This window comes from Danio rerio, chromosome 4 (genome assembly GCF_049306965.1).
Source record: "Danio rerio strain Tuebingen ecotype United States chromosome 4, GRCz12tu, whole genome shotgun sequence".
Taxonomy (NCBI): Eukaryota; Metazoa; Chordata; class Actinopteri; order Cypriniformes; family Danionidae; genus Danio; species Danio rerio.
The window spans coordinates 2,072,501-2,086,620 of record NC_133179.1 but is presented as its reverse complement, the minus strand read 5'-3'; the positions used below and the strand labels follow the sequence as shown (position 1 = coordinate 2,086,620).

The 14,120-nt window shown below is 34.7% G+C and overlaps 2 protein-coding genes across 4 annotated transcripts in view; one reads left to right on the top strand and one right to left on the bottom strand.

The window, feature by feature from the left end:
- Positions 1 to 227: 227 nt before the first annotated feature.
- On the bottom strand, positions 228 to 2,296 carry med21 (mediator complex subunit 21). The gene is given in 4 exon segments (NM_213423.1): positions 228 to 722; positions 1,295 to 1,395; positions 1,482 to 1,596; positions 2,210 to 2,296. Coding segments are annotated over 4 exon segments (438 nt in total). The 5' UTR covers positions 2,252 to 2,296; the 3' UTR covers positions 228 to 542.
- A 77-nt stretch (positions 2,297 to 2,373) lies between these two features.
- The window catches only part of tm7sf3 (transmembrane 7 superfamily member 3), a 24,606-nt gene continuing 12,859 nt past the window's right edge, over positions 2,374 to 14,120 (top strand). For all 3 annotated transcript variants that reach the window (XR_012401686.1, XR_012401685.1, XM_688621.10), the window contains exons 1-5: positions 2,374 to 2,551; positions 8,847 to 9,001; positions 11,276 to 11,426; positions 11,845 to 11,965; positions 13,460 to 13,631. Coding sequence is in view for 1 of the 3 variants with exons in the window: in XM_688621.10 (XP_693713.2) it covers positions 2,479 to 2,551; positions 8,847 to 9,001; positions 11,276 to 11,426; positions 11,845 to 11,965; positions 13,460 to 13,631 (672 nt within the window). In the remaining 2 variants the exon portion in view is untranslated. The remainder of the gene's footprint in view (positions 2,552 to 8,846; positions 9,002 to 11,275; positions 11,427 to 11,844; positions 11,966 to 13,459; positions 13,632 to 14,120) is intronic.

Genomic DNA, 14,120 nt, shown 5'->3' with positions numbered 1-14,120 from the left:
AAATTCGAGATTCACAGACATTGTTTTTGACACATTATTTAAAATATGTGGCTAAAAATAGCTATCATCTTAGCTTTTTTTTCTCTTCTTTTTTTATTTTTGGTGGGGTCAGTAAAAAATTTGGCAGGGCAAGTAAAAATCTGAACCACTGGCCCGATCGGACCAGTAGAAAAAATCCATAGCGTTAAACCCTGAACAGGTCAAAGTTAAAAATAAAAACAAGCATGTCATACAATATATTTTTATTTGTTAAACATAACTTCTTTCAAAACAAGAGTATCAGCATAATGCTGGTGAGGGAAAAAAACAACATTTAATTTACAAAACATACCCAGAAGCTGACTATTAATGGTAGTAACACGCTGATGAACATTACACAAGGTAAAAAACAGAGGTCGCACAATAAAGACATGCGATGGGAAATCAGCTTTCTTTAGTCCAGAAACCGATGTGAAACAGTGAGTCTCCTGCAGTCGATGTAGGATGCGTATAAAATCCCTGCTGTGTCCCGACACTATAGTTCATGTTGTGGTTTTTTTCTGTCAGGATTCTGGAGGTGTTTGCTGACTCGGGGCTCCGCTGCGGGTGCGGAGCTGTGATTGGGCGATGTCTGCTAGTGCCGTCTGGATCTTCTCCAGCAGGGCGTCTCCTCTGTAAACCACTTCCTCCAGACGCGCTGCAGCTTCCTGGTTCTCCTCTTCCAGCTGTCGCAGACTGGCGGCCTAAGAAACGCATCAGAAATGACAACAAGTAGAGACGAGGTATAATGCTAATGTATTGTTGTTCACTCTGTACTTGGACAACATGGGTAGCACAGAGCCAGATGTGCAATATATGTGGCATGGGATGAGCAATTAACAGTAATCAAGTTTGTAATATGATTAATATCTAGCTAATTGGTCATTTGTGTATTATTGTCATGGTATATTTCAGTGTTTCTCAAATCCATTTCTGGGCTCCTACTGCTCTGTACATTCAGTGCAGCTTCTGGAGCTTTCTTCTAGCAAGATGATATTTATAATCAGGTCCATTATGTAGGCATAACTCAAAATGTGCAAAGCAGTGGCTCTCCAGAAATGGATATGAGATGCACAGGTTAAGCTGAGATTCATTTTTAATGCAACAATATAATTTACAGTTGATTTTCTTCTCTTTGAGTGCCAGAACTCAAAACCTGAAGTGCAGAACAACCATATTTTAAACAGCAGAAGGCTCAATAATTATATAATGATTCAATAATAATAATGTGGTGTTGGCCAGTGATACAGTGTGTGTGTGTATATAATAAATGTACCTGCAAGGCTGCAGTGGATTCTTCACTGGGCAGAGAGTCGATCAGCACATCAACATCTTTTGCTGTTCTTGCTATCAGCGCTGCAAACAGCTGAGCATATTCTAGAAAAAACACATCTTAGTATGTCAACTTCAAAACACATTATTTTCAAAGTGGATCACATTCAGATCAGTGCAGATGAGAGCACCTTCTGTGGGGTTTGAGGGCTGGTCTTTATTGATGGCCGTCTGGATGTTGCTGAAGGAGGCCGGTGGTGCGCACTGCTGCAGAACTCCAATCGCATTACAGAACTGATCCGCCAGCTGAAACACGACATGCAGTAAATCAGACATGCAGGACAATCCACTGTTACTTTCAGTTTACATGTTCTTTGACATGATGAGAAGTATTAGTACTCAGTGCTAAGATTGTGAATTATGTAATATATGAATAAACACAATTACATGTAATGTTTGATTAAACAACATTAATTTAAAACAATTTAAAAATAATTAATATTGCACTTTGAAGAACACAAAAAAAGAAATATTTAAGTGTACTTCACCAATATATAAGTAACAATAGCACTTACAGAAATGTATGTATATATTATATGTTATATTATAATTATATAACGGTGCCTTTTATATACACTTACTTAGATTATAATAGGACTATTATTTTCAGTTTCGTTTTATTTATAACAAGTAAAACATTTATTACAGTATCAAAACACATATGACAACAAACTTCACCTGTTCATTTGTTCACAAATTGCACGCTATGCTAACACTTCAGACGCTACAGTACATCAACATGACTTCTTAAGCAAATAATCCAATTTAATGAACCAGACTATTAAGTAAATCTGTTCGGAAGACATTTGCTGTGTTCTGCAGTTTCTGAAGTATAAAATAAACGTTAAATGAGTCTTACGGAGTTCACAGCATCCTGAAGCTGCGTTAGCCTGTCGGCCATGTTGGCTCCTCTTCACAGTTTCCGTTTCCGCCGAGCGCGTTCAATGCTACATCACGTGATACAGCGCAGCGTACAGCGAAAGCGCTCGTCTACTGAAAAGTTGTTGCATTTTCGCGCAAAGCAGGAGTGCTTGACACTTCCGGAGGCTGGATGTGAAGCTTCAACATGACTGCCGAATGTAAATGCTTCTGCTAAAGCGTGTTTATGGACTGGACTGATCCGGGAAAATGCCACTGAAGAGAGAATGTTTGGTTCTGCTCGTCTTGTCGTGGGTCGGTTCACTGCGCGCTCAGGATGAGAGTGAGTAACGTTAAACCCCTAATACCTTCTTTATTACGCTTGATAAAATATATAATCCCTATATAACGCACATATGTGGCAAATAACAGTTGTTTAAAGTGTGACTCAGCTCATTTAGCGACATATGAATCGAAATCAATCATGTCAACTATGTATTTCTAATCAATTAGTGATTGATATGATGTTGCAACTGATCTAAAGTTCACCGTTACGCTAAATAAACACAAACATCCCAAAATATCTTACTTATCACGCTTAATTAATTATATAATCCCTTTTAAACGCACACATGTGACAAATAATTCGTGTTTGTAGAGTGAATCAGCTGCCGACATATCAATCTGAAATAATAATCCTAAGAATGAAATGCTGATCAATTAGTGATCGATTCGTGTACTGATTTAAGGTCAATATATCAATCTGAAATAACCCTATTATTGTTACCACATAATAGCTAACATAGAGGTAACGTTGCTTTTATAGTCGCACATTCGTTTATTTAGCAGTCTCTGTATTGTTTACCATGTTAACGTTAACGTTACTTTGAATATTCGATAGACATTAGCAGGCAAGGATGACTTCAAAACAACATCGACAATGATTTCCCTATTTAGAATTTGTAAACATTACTTTTCTGAAATTACCTTATTGAGGAGAAAGTCTGAATATGTGAATATAAAACAGACTTTACCTCTATATAGCTAACTATTATTGTTCTAGTGTATTTGGGTTTTATGACTGCTTGTACTGTTTATAAACTGGACTACATTGATATTTATGAGGTGATGATTGCTGATAATGTAAATACACACACACACACACACACACACACACACACACACACACACACACACACACACACACACATACATACATACATGCATATATATGTGTGTGTGTGTATGTATATATGTGTTTGTGTGTGTGTGTGTGTATGTATATGTATATATATATATATATATATATGTATATATATATATATATATATATATATATATATATATTATAATTTAACACTTTAGTGAATCTTAGACAATGCATAAAATAATTAAATACATAAGTGACTGATTTATTTATTTGTTTAATTTTTCATACACAAGAAAGACATTCATTACGACTAATATAGTAAGAATATTAATCTCACACTTGGGAAGATAATAAGTTTACGGTAATCAGATGTATAAACTGAGCAAAAATATGCAATTTGGTGCTGATATAAACATTATTATACCCAAAACATTCAGAGGTCTGTCAGAGTACTTGCATAAAATGCATATAAATATTACTGTCACTCTATCGCAGAGTAATATGTCTAAATGCAATACTTTTTTTATTTTTTAAAAGCAATGCATTGTAATGATGAAGGAACAATTCTCAAAAATATATAAAATAGCAAATATCAAATTTGCTCAATTTACTTTTAATTATTTATTTTTATTAATATTTAAAGATATTCATCTATGTAAAGACACTGATCATGTTAATGATTTCTCGAATGTTTTTGTTTTAGCGAGTTTTTGATCTCTACTTCATTTGGGAAAATAAAAACATTATTTCTGAGAATTATTGTTTCTCAAAATTCATATTTGATACTCATATTTCAGCATTTATGGACATTTCAATGGTCAAGAAAAACAAAATTTAGTCTTTATTTTCATATTATAATATTGATATTCTTACATACAATTTTTATTTTTATTTTATAGAGATATATTTTAATATTATATAAGGTTTTACTTCTGATAAGTGATCTAAACCACAAGCTGAAATATTTGTGCAATTTAAATAAAATATATTTAACAAAAAAAAAAGCATAAACTATCAATCATGCGACACAGTGGCCTGTAGTAGATTGTGTGCAACAGGAAAGGTTTATTACTATTGTCATTTTTTAGACACTTGGAAACTAAGTATAAGTGTAATGCTTCACACCTCTGTCTGAATTTCCTGCTCGTCTTTCTGAAGCTGTTGTGGATTTAACACATTTTCAGTGTCTGTCAGTCATGATTTTGTGCCTCCTTAATAATGCTCTTTTATTTTGTAACAGTGGTGCGTTTTCATGCAGTTTTTCTCATTTAATTCCCCTCGTTCTTGCTTGCGCTGCACAGACAACAATGAAGCGCAGCAGCAATCCATCACATGCAATTTAGAAACTATTTCCTCATTCCTGAACAGACCCAGAGATTTTTTCTCGACTCAAAACAAACATTGTGTAGATTTTTAGTAACACTTTTAATTTAAATAAACGTGACCCTGAACTGTAAAACAAATCCTTAAATTAGCCGTTTTCCGTATTTTGTGATTCATGTTTTTATTTTCCCCCATTTATTTATGCTTTTGCATTGCATTATGGGATCCTGATCTTTCTTGATCAGTGTGTATTAACGTGTACATGTATCCATCTATCCGAGTATGTTTGTTGTTTATTTTGTTCTGTTTGCTTGCACTTTTTTTGCATTTGTTTATCTGTTTTTTTCTTTACATTTTACTTGATATTGATGTTGTTTCTCTATATTTGTTTATGTTTGTGTTACATGCATGTAGAAAAAGTGCAAATACAAATGAAATATATAATTATTATCATAGGAAATAAAAAAAATGTCCATTGGAGAATGTTTTTACATAATATTGTAATGATTTTTGGCATAACAAAAATCAATAATTTTGACCCATATGCCAAAGATATTGTTGTTTATTTTGTTCTGTTTGCTTGTAATTTTCTTGCATTTGTTTATCTGGGTTTTTTTTTACATTTTACTTTCTTGATGTTGTTTCTTAATATTTGTCTATGTTTGTGAAGTGCTTTGAGTTGCATGTAGGAAATAGCAAATACAAATTAAATATATCATTATTATTATTATTATTATTATTATTATAGGAAATTTAAAAAATGTCCATTGAAGGATGATTTTACATAATATTGTAATGATTTTTGGCATAAAAGAAATCAATAATTTTGACCCATATGCCAAAAATATTGTTGTTTATTTTGTTCTGTTTGCTTGTACTTTTTTGCATTTGTTTATCTGTTTTTTTTTTTTTTTTTTTTACATTTTGCTTGATATTGATGTTGTTTCTTAATATTTGTTTATGTTTGTGAAGTGCTTTGAGTTGCATGCAGGAAATAGCAAATACAAATTAAATATTTTATTATTATTATTATAGGAAAATTTTTAAAAAGTCAATTAAAGAATGATTTTACATAATATTGTAATGATTTTTGGCATAAAATAAATCAATAATTTTGACCCATATGCCAAAAATGCACCCATGCAACATAAGACATTTGATGGTTTCACCTACTGTGGTAAACACTAATGCACTAACAACACAGTAATGTGTTACATAAGCACGCCCTCCTACCTGTGCATGTTTAGTCAGTGTCTTCTGCAAGCTGTGGTTTCGACGTGCAGCAGGTTTGAGTCATTGTGAAATCAGGAGTGTAGATTATAGGTCAGATTTCACAGCAGGAAGAACAGTCGTGACCCAACCAACATTTTACATCAAATCACACCAACTGTCAAAGCCACTTCCCCATGCGCAGCATTCACTCGCTGCAGGCTATATGAGCGAAGAAGTATAAATTCACAAATTACCCGTCTCTGACAAATCAGAAGTTGTGTTCTTTATGTTTTATTTGCTTAACTTGATGGCAGAGGGGTAAACTTAGGGGTTTGAAGGATTGTGGTGAAGAATTAAGGTTTAAGGTGAACGTTATTTAGTGTTTTGGGGGCGAACTGTGGGTCTTTTATTGTGTTTGTTGTTTTAATTATGCCTGAAAAGAGTTTTTTATATGCACAGCATGTGCTTTCAGCTGTTTGTCATTGTAAACATGCCTGACCTGAGTCTTTATATACACAACTGGTCAAAAGTTTTACAAGAGTTTGATTTTTTTTTGTGGGTTTTTTTCTGCTCTTAATAATGATGACGATAATAATAATAATAATAATAATAATAATAATAATAATAATAATGACGATAATAATAATAATAATAATAATAATGACGATAATAATAATACATTTTATTTGTAAAAGGCGCCTTTCTAGACAACTAGGTCACCTTACAATAAGCAACAACAGCCATATTAGAACAAATTAAAACAAATAATAAAACATAACCAAACAAGCATTGACCAAACAAGTACAAACACACATTGAGAATATAAAATAACACGATGAAAAATTGTTAAAGGAAAGCCTGTTTAAGAAGATATGTCTTCGGACAAGAGTTAACTTTCAAGACTATCACTGCTCCTTAGATCCAGGGGAAGAAAGTTCTACAGCCGAGGAGCCATAGAGCTAAAAGATCTGTCTCCCATTGTGCTTAATCGAGTGTGAGGTGACATCAAGGAGAAAGAGTTGGCCGATCTAAGAGTGCGAGAAGGGGTGTAAACATGGAGAAGTTCAGTGAGATATTGAGGAGCAAGATTATGAAGTGCCTTGAAAGTGAGAAGTAATATTTTAAAATCAATACAAAACTTTACCGGAAGCCAGTGAAGCTGATGGAGAAGTGGTGTGCATGCTCGTGAGATGGAGTCCTAGAGATGACACAAGCTGCATGGTTCTGAAGTGTATGGAGGAGTTTAGAAGGAAGCCCAGAGAGAAGTGCATTACAGTAGTCAAGACGCAATGCACTCTTCACGTCTGCATTAATTTAATTATTCAAAAGTGCTGCAAAAACAGTAAAAGGATGAAGTATTTATATTTAAATATATTATTACTAGTGCTGGGGCAAGATTAATCATGGTAAATCGCATACAAAATAAAAGTTTGCTTTGACAATATATGTGTGTGCGCTCTGTGTGTTACAGTATATAAATATACGCATGTGTAAGACTTGAGATAACACAAATACTTTGATGTCTTTGACAATTCAAACATGAGCTGAAAACACAGAGACAATCGGTTCCACAACCCAGCAGGCGGGAATGCAGGAAAAACCAGCTCCCCTCCTTCATTTACATTTGAAGCACCCCTGCAACCCTTTTGTTCAACCACCCTCTCTACATACTGTACTCATACAGAATGGTCATTTTAAAGCCTGAATGTTCTAAATCAACCCAAGTGACTTTATCTATCATGTTTGATATCGTTTGAAATGTCTCAGTGCGACTGGTATAATGGTCTCATTCCCTCAGAAATAGACATAATCAAAACAATAGATGTATAACTTCAGGTATTTGTTGAATCACTGTGAAGCGAGTGCCTTTCCTATAGGCAGAAACTCTTCCACTAAATGCAAATGCATCTTGTTATTAACAAGCGGGACAATAAAGGGGGGTCGCCTGGTGATTTCCAAAAATCTATTTATTTTTATTAAGCCATAAGAATTAACATATGTTATCCATAACCTACTGAAGAGAAAAAAAATAGTCGTTATAGTTACTATATACTATATAGTTACCATAGTAGCTTATACTGTAGTAACTAGTTCTTTAGGATTGCGCCCCCTGGGGTAATTACATTATATTGAATACACAGCAATAGCGTCAGATGCAGCAGATTGATTTTATAACACCAGCTTAAACTTTCTGGCACATTTACAGCACTGACATACATTTAAAAAATTAAACCAAGTATAGACTTGGGTCTATTGGTGTGTGTGCGCTATTGCATGCAAGGTTTCTGTTATTATAACCACCTCAGAGTATATTGGGGGTCGCGAGTCACTGGCGTTGTCATTTTGGGGGTCGCGGGCTGAAAAGTTTGGGATCCCCTGTTCTAAACCACCTCATACTAAAATTAAAGTCAAATATGAGTTAAGTTTAAAGTAAATTAACATTGTGCATTGAAAAGACAGAACATGCTGTGAATCTTCATCCACCAGCAGACACCATCATTGGACCTTACACATGCATGCATCCATATATTTGAGAAATGTTTATTTCTATTTAGATATGTTAACGATACAAGTGATAAATAAAATTAAACATCTGTGTAACAATTGTTTTATTTCGATGTTTGTGCGTGTTATGTATACACAATAAATCTAAATAATGCACACACCTGTGTTATGTCAAAGTAATCTTTTATTTTGGGTGGGATTAATCGTGATTAATATTTGCACTTATTATTTCTAACAATACATATTAAGAGGTGTTGTGGTGGCTCAGTGGTTAGAACTCTAATCTCACAGCAAGAAGGTTGGTGGTTCAAGTCCTGGATGGGTTAGTTGGCATTACTGTGTGGAGTTTGCATGTTCTGCCTGTGTTGGCATGGGTTCCCCTCCCCTTCACCCCCCACCCCCCGAAAAAAAATATTGCTAAAGTCTTGCTGTTGTGTGTGTTTTGCAGACCGTGTGGTGTTTTCCCTGGGAACTTTCCAGAATGTGAGCATCCCAGTGAACGGAACGGTTCAGGCTGTCGTTTCCCGGATTCCTGCGGATGTTTCCTTCATAACACTGCAGTTTCACACACAGCACCGCAATGTGACACTTTCATACTTACAGGTACGAGATCACACACAAACACACACACACACACACACACACATATATATACAGTGGTCATGTTATAATGCACTGCTATACGCAATGCACACACACACATTGATGCTACACGATTCTGGAAACATCTGACATTGCGATTATTTTGTTTTGCTGCGATTTATATATTGTGGTTGTAGTTTTATCAGATGCTTTTAAATAGTGCTGTATCTGGAAATATTTCATTTATTTATATCGACTGAGATGATTAAGCCTTGTTCAATGCACTGCATCTGCATAAAATATAATAAATTACAAGCATATATACTTACGACAGAGCAGAAATAAAAGTGAAATAAACAGTGCTTCATGGTTTTTTAGGCAGTCTAAGAATATTTAGTTACAGAAATTGAACAATCAATCGTAAAATAACATGCTCAACATTTTGTAAATAATTTTTTACAATAAACATTTTTTTTAATAAATATTTATAATAATAATAAAAAGAAATAATAGAATAAAATAATTAAAGAGTAATAAAAAATAATTAACGTAATAAATTAGAAATAATAAAAAGTAAATAATATTAAAAAGTAATATTTAATCTTTTTTAATCTTTAATAAATAATCTAATCCTGCGAGATGACTATTGCAGATACACATATTGCAGAACTGATGCTCAAACGAAATATTGTTCAGTCCTAACACACACACACACACACACACACACACACACACACACTCCCAGCTTGACCCATTTCCACGGGTCGACTGAGCAAGACATCATGTGAGACTTTAATCACAAGCTCTGATCTCAATGCACACGCGCGCACACACACACACACACACACACACACACACCTCCATGCATTCTATTCATAATGTCAGCAGTCATGCAGCTGTAGTGCCCTACGCACAAACTCTTGTTCAGACACGTAGTTGAAGTCAGCATGAAATACTGTTCAGATCACAGTCGCTTCTTATAGTGTGCGTTAATATTCCCCATTCACTTTTTCCATAAAGATTAAAAAGAAATCTCTTTGTTAGAGCATTTATACACCATTAACCAATTCAATCATATAACAATAATGCGTTTTATTTGTAATGTGCTTTTCTTAAACCCAAAGTGCTACAATAGAAGATATCAAACTCATAAAATAATAATAAAAAATAATAAGTACAAAAACTAAACCATCAATTAAAAAACAAGCTTAAATAAGATGGAAATTTCAGGGCTAATATCCTAGTGGTTATTGCGTCAACATATAGCACCAGGGTGCTCGCGGCGACCCGAGTTTGATTCCTGGCTTGAGGTCATTTGCCGATCCTTTCCCTCTCTCTGCTCCCCATACTCTCCTGTCTGTTAATCTCCACTTTCCTGTCAATTATATAATATAAAAAAAGATAATAAATAAATAATATTATTGCATTTTATTTGTAATGTACTTTTTCTTAAGCCCAAAGTGCTACAATAAAAGATAATGAACACTTAAAATAATAATACAAAAGAAAAAGTATAAAATACGAAAGCAGTACAAAAACTAAACCATCACTTGGATATTTTGGAGATGGAAATAATAACAATAAATAAAAGAAAATTAATGAATTTGTCTTTCCACAAGGTCTGCAAAGAGTCTTAAATTAGACCAGAAAGTATTGTAGTCTTGGTTTAGCTTTAAATCTTGCATGCACTTCAAGCAATGAATATTTTAATCATTTGTTTTTGATTTATTTGTTTTCTAATTAAAATAGCGAAATGTCTTTGAAATCAAGACAGATTGCAAATTTAATTGAATGAAATGAGATTGTGATTTATATGTTCATTCTGCCTAATTAAGTTTAATCAATGCAAATATTTTAATAAGAATGGATGGCTGCTAAACGTTATTTGGGTCAATTTAGTTTGTTTCTATCTTCTGATTGGTGGAGTTTGCTTTGCTGAATTATGGGTAATGTAGTTTTCATATGAGATTCTGCTGTCAAACACAAGATTATATTAGCAACAAGTTGTAAAAGTGCAATCAGATGATGACTTCAGTATTCTCCTCCTAAATTTGATCCATCAAGAGTTATGAATACAACATAAATCCAAAATAAAAATACTATTTCAGTTATTCTGCCATTGTTTTTGCCCATATTTTTAATTCACAGTGAATTACTTGTTGTTGTTGATGTTATTTTGTGATCATTTGAGAGATTTACTAGCAGTTCTCGAGTGAAAGTTTCAACACCAGTTTTTAATTGAATATGTCTGTCTCTATTCTCAGGTTTTATAATTGTGGTTTCTGTTTTGTTTAGGAACCGCTTTTTGGTTTCTTTGTCACGGCAGAAGATGCTGGATTATTGTCCACGCTGATCCCCAGTCAGTTCAGCATCTCCTGGTTCCTGAACACCCCCGACGGCAGCAGCGCAGCAGCGATTGGTGTAATTCTGCCCTACACCAGCACTGGTGAGAAAGACGATGCTTTAATTAACACAATATGACATTGCAATGTTTTGTTTTACCTGCGATTATATATTACTGTATAAATACAGTTTCGCCAGGTGGCTTGAAGGGATAGTTCTTCCAACAATTAAAATTTACTCACTATTTATCTTTTTTTGACATGTTTTTTTAAGTTATCAGGATGAATGTACTATGTGCTTTAAGAAATATAATCAAAGGACTCAAAAACACATGCAAATAATAATCTATAATCCAAATTTAACATTGCAGATCCTGTGACGTGACTTTTGCGAATGCACACATTATTGATATCGATGCTAACATGATATATTATGCATATATCACATCACAATGCTCTGATTAAAAAAATCTTTATCCTGTAAAGAGTATTTAGTGTAAATATGGTGCGTCTCGTGTGCAGATCCTGTTCCCGGAGCATGCAATCAGGAATTCCCAATGGAGATCGATCCTAATATATACTTGAAATACAACCTGTTTGAGACCACGATTACCTTTGCTCCTGCTAACCTCGGATATGGAAGGTGAGAGCATTTTTAAGAGTCATGGAAACCATATTTTAGTTATTTTATTAAAAAAAATTCATTAATACACAAACTCTTAAAGGGTCACGAAACACCAAAACACATGTTTTGAGCTGTTTACAGTCGTATATGTGTCCCACACTGCTAAAAACACTATTAGGACACCTATATTTCGCTAAAAAGTGTAAATTGGTTGTTTTTGGGTTATTTCAAGCAAATTCGTTCTTCCGGTTTGAAACAAATTTTTGAAGCTGCGTCACGGTCATGACATAATAGCCTGTATTCCAGCATGCAGACTGGACGTCTGTGCCAGAGTGAGTCTTATTACATCTTACAGTGTGCTGCATTAATGCATGAGTAAGGCTTGGTTCAAACCAATCAGCACGCTCTATTGTGCAACTTCATTAATATTCATTACTGTCACAGTGTTTAGATGACAGAGACGCCACGTTGTGTTGGCAAAACAAGTTGAAGTGTTGCTTTTATAGTTTGCTGCAGTGAAGTTTTGTTTTCATTTTCTCTCTGTGAGAGCGCAGCTGGAGTCACGTGTGGATTAACAGTGTACGCGACGCTCGACAACAATAACTTGCGTGTCTAAGGAGAAACATTGTTTACCTGAGAGCTGTTCTCATCTGCAAACTCTGAGATCCGGATTCGCTTGTAGTCTCCTCTTAATAAAGACGCGGCTCTAGTTGCTGGTGATTGTCCTGTCTCTACGGATTTGGTAAGTGAGCGACCAGTGCTCTTTGTTTATTCAGTTTGTTCATATCGAACAAACTATTGCACCGAGTGTAAACATGTTAGCACTACAATCAAACTTTAACCTCGTGTAGGATTTTCACCGCATTTAGTGACCGGAATAACACACGCGGCTTTCTGACACTACCTGCCGTGTGCATCTAAATTTTCGGGAAATGCTGAGTCTTTTTTTCTCTCATTCGTCGTGCGGTATCAAACATTGCATGAAAAATACACGCTTAGAGCAGATCCTCGAATCAAATATCTCGTTTGTCGCGAGGGACATGAATGAATTCCCTGAATGAAAGAGCCAAACTGCAGTTAAAGTCCACCATTTAATAATTTGACAAATAATTCGACTGCAGATGTCCATGTAAACACAGTCACTTTCTCCCGTGTGTTTGTGTTTTGACTCTGAAAATCAGCGTGCCCAAATAGACACTCCCACACCCTCCCACTTTAGTTCCTCCGACACTCCCCCCTAAACAGAGCTGGACACGCCCACTTTTCTGACTTTTTCCAAAGTAGAGGTGTGAAAACACCCTGCTGAAACGAGGGGGTTTCATGGCCCTTTAATACACAAATACACTTCATACATCAGATTTATCATTTGTTTTCCTACAATTAAATCAAATGGATGTTGACATTATCTGCCATAATTTGCAACACAATTGTTTTTTCAGGTTTGTTTAAATATCATGACCATTCATTAAAGATCACTGAAGCCAAAATATTGATCATAATCTTGTTTTTCAGAGGGGAGATTCCTCCAGCGTGTGACGTGCAGACAGACTCCAGCACTCGTTGGCGGCTGGTTTATGAAGTGTATCAGTTCTTCCTGCCTGAAGGCGACCAATCAGAGCAGAGTCTGATCAGCAGCATGGAGAGAGTGGCCAATGTGCAGAACGTGCAGGACAACAGCAGAAAAGTGTGTGAAATCTCTCTTTGTCTTTCCATATCATTTTCTGGGGTTTGTTTATAAATCTGCTATATGAAGCAAAAAAATAGGGGTGGAAACATGCGCCCCTGGGGTGCAAACGTCACTTCACATATTTTAAATAATTAGGACACACTTTACAATAAGGTTTCATTTGTTATTGTATTTATTAACATTAACTAGTAATAAACAATACTTGTACAGTATTCATTCATCACAGTTGAACATTTACTAATGCATTATTAACATCCAAATTCATGCTTGTTAACATTAGTTAATGCACCGTGAGTTAACATGAACTAACAGTTGTATTACAATTAACTTAACTTAAATAACTGCTGTCATAATTCTATTGTTCATTGTTTATATTAAAAAATGCATCAACTAACAGTAACTAATGCAACCTTATTGTAAAGTGTTACCAAAATATCTTAATGCATTATTGCATCTTGATTTGAGATGCATTTCACACACAGCTGG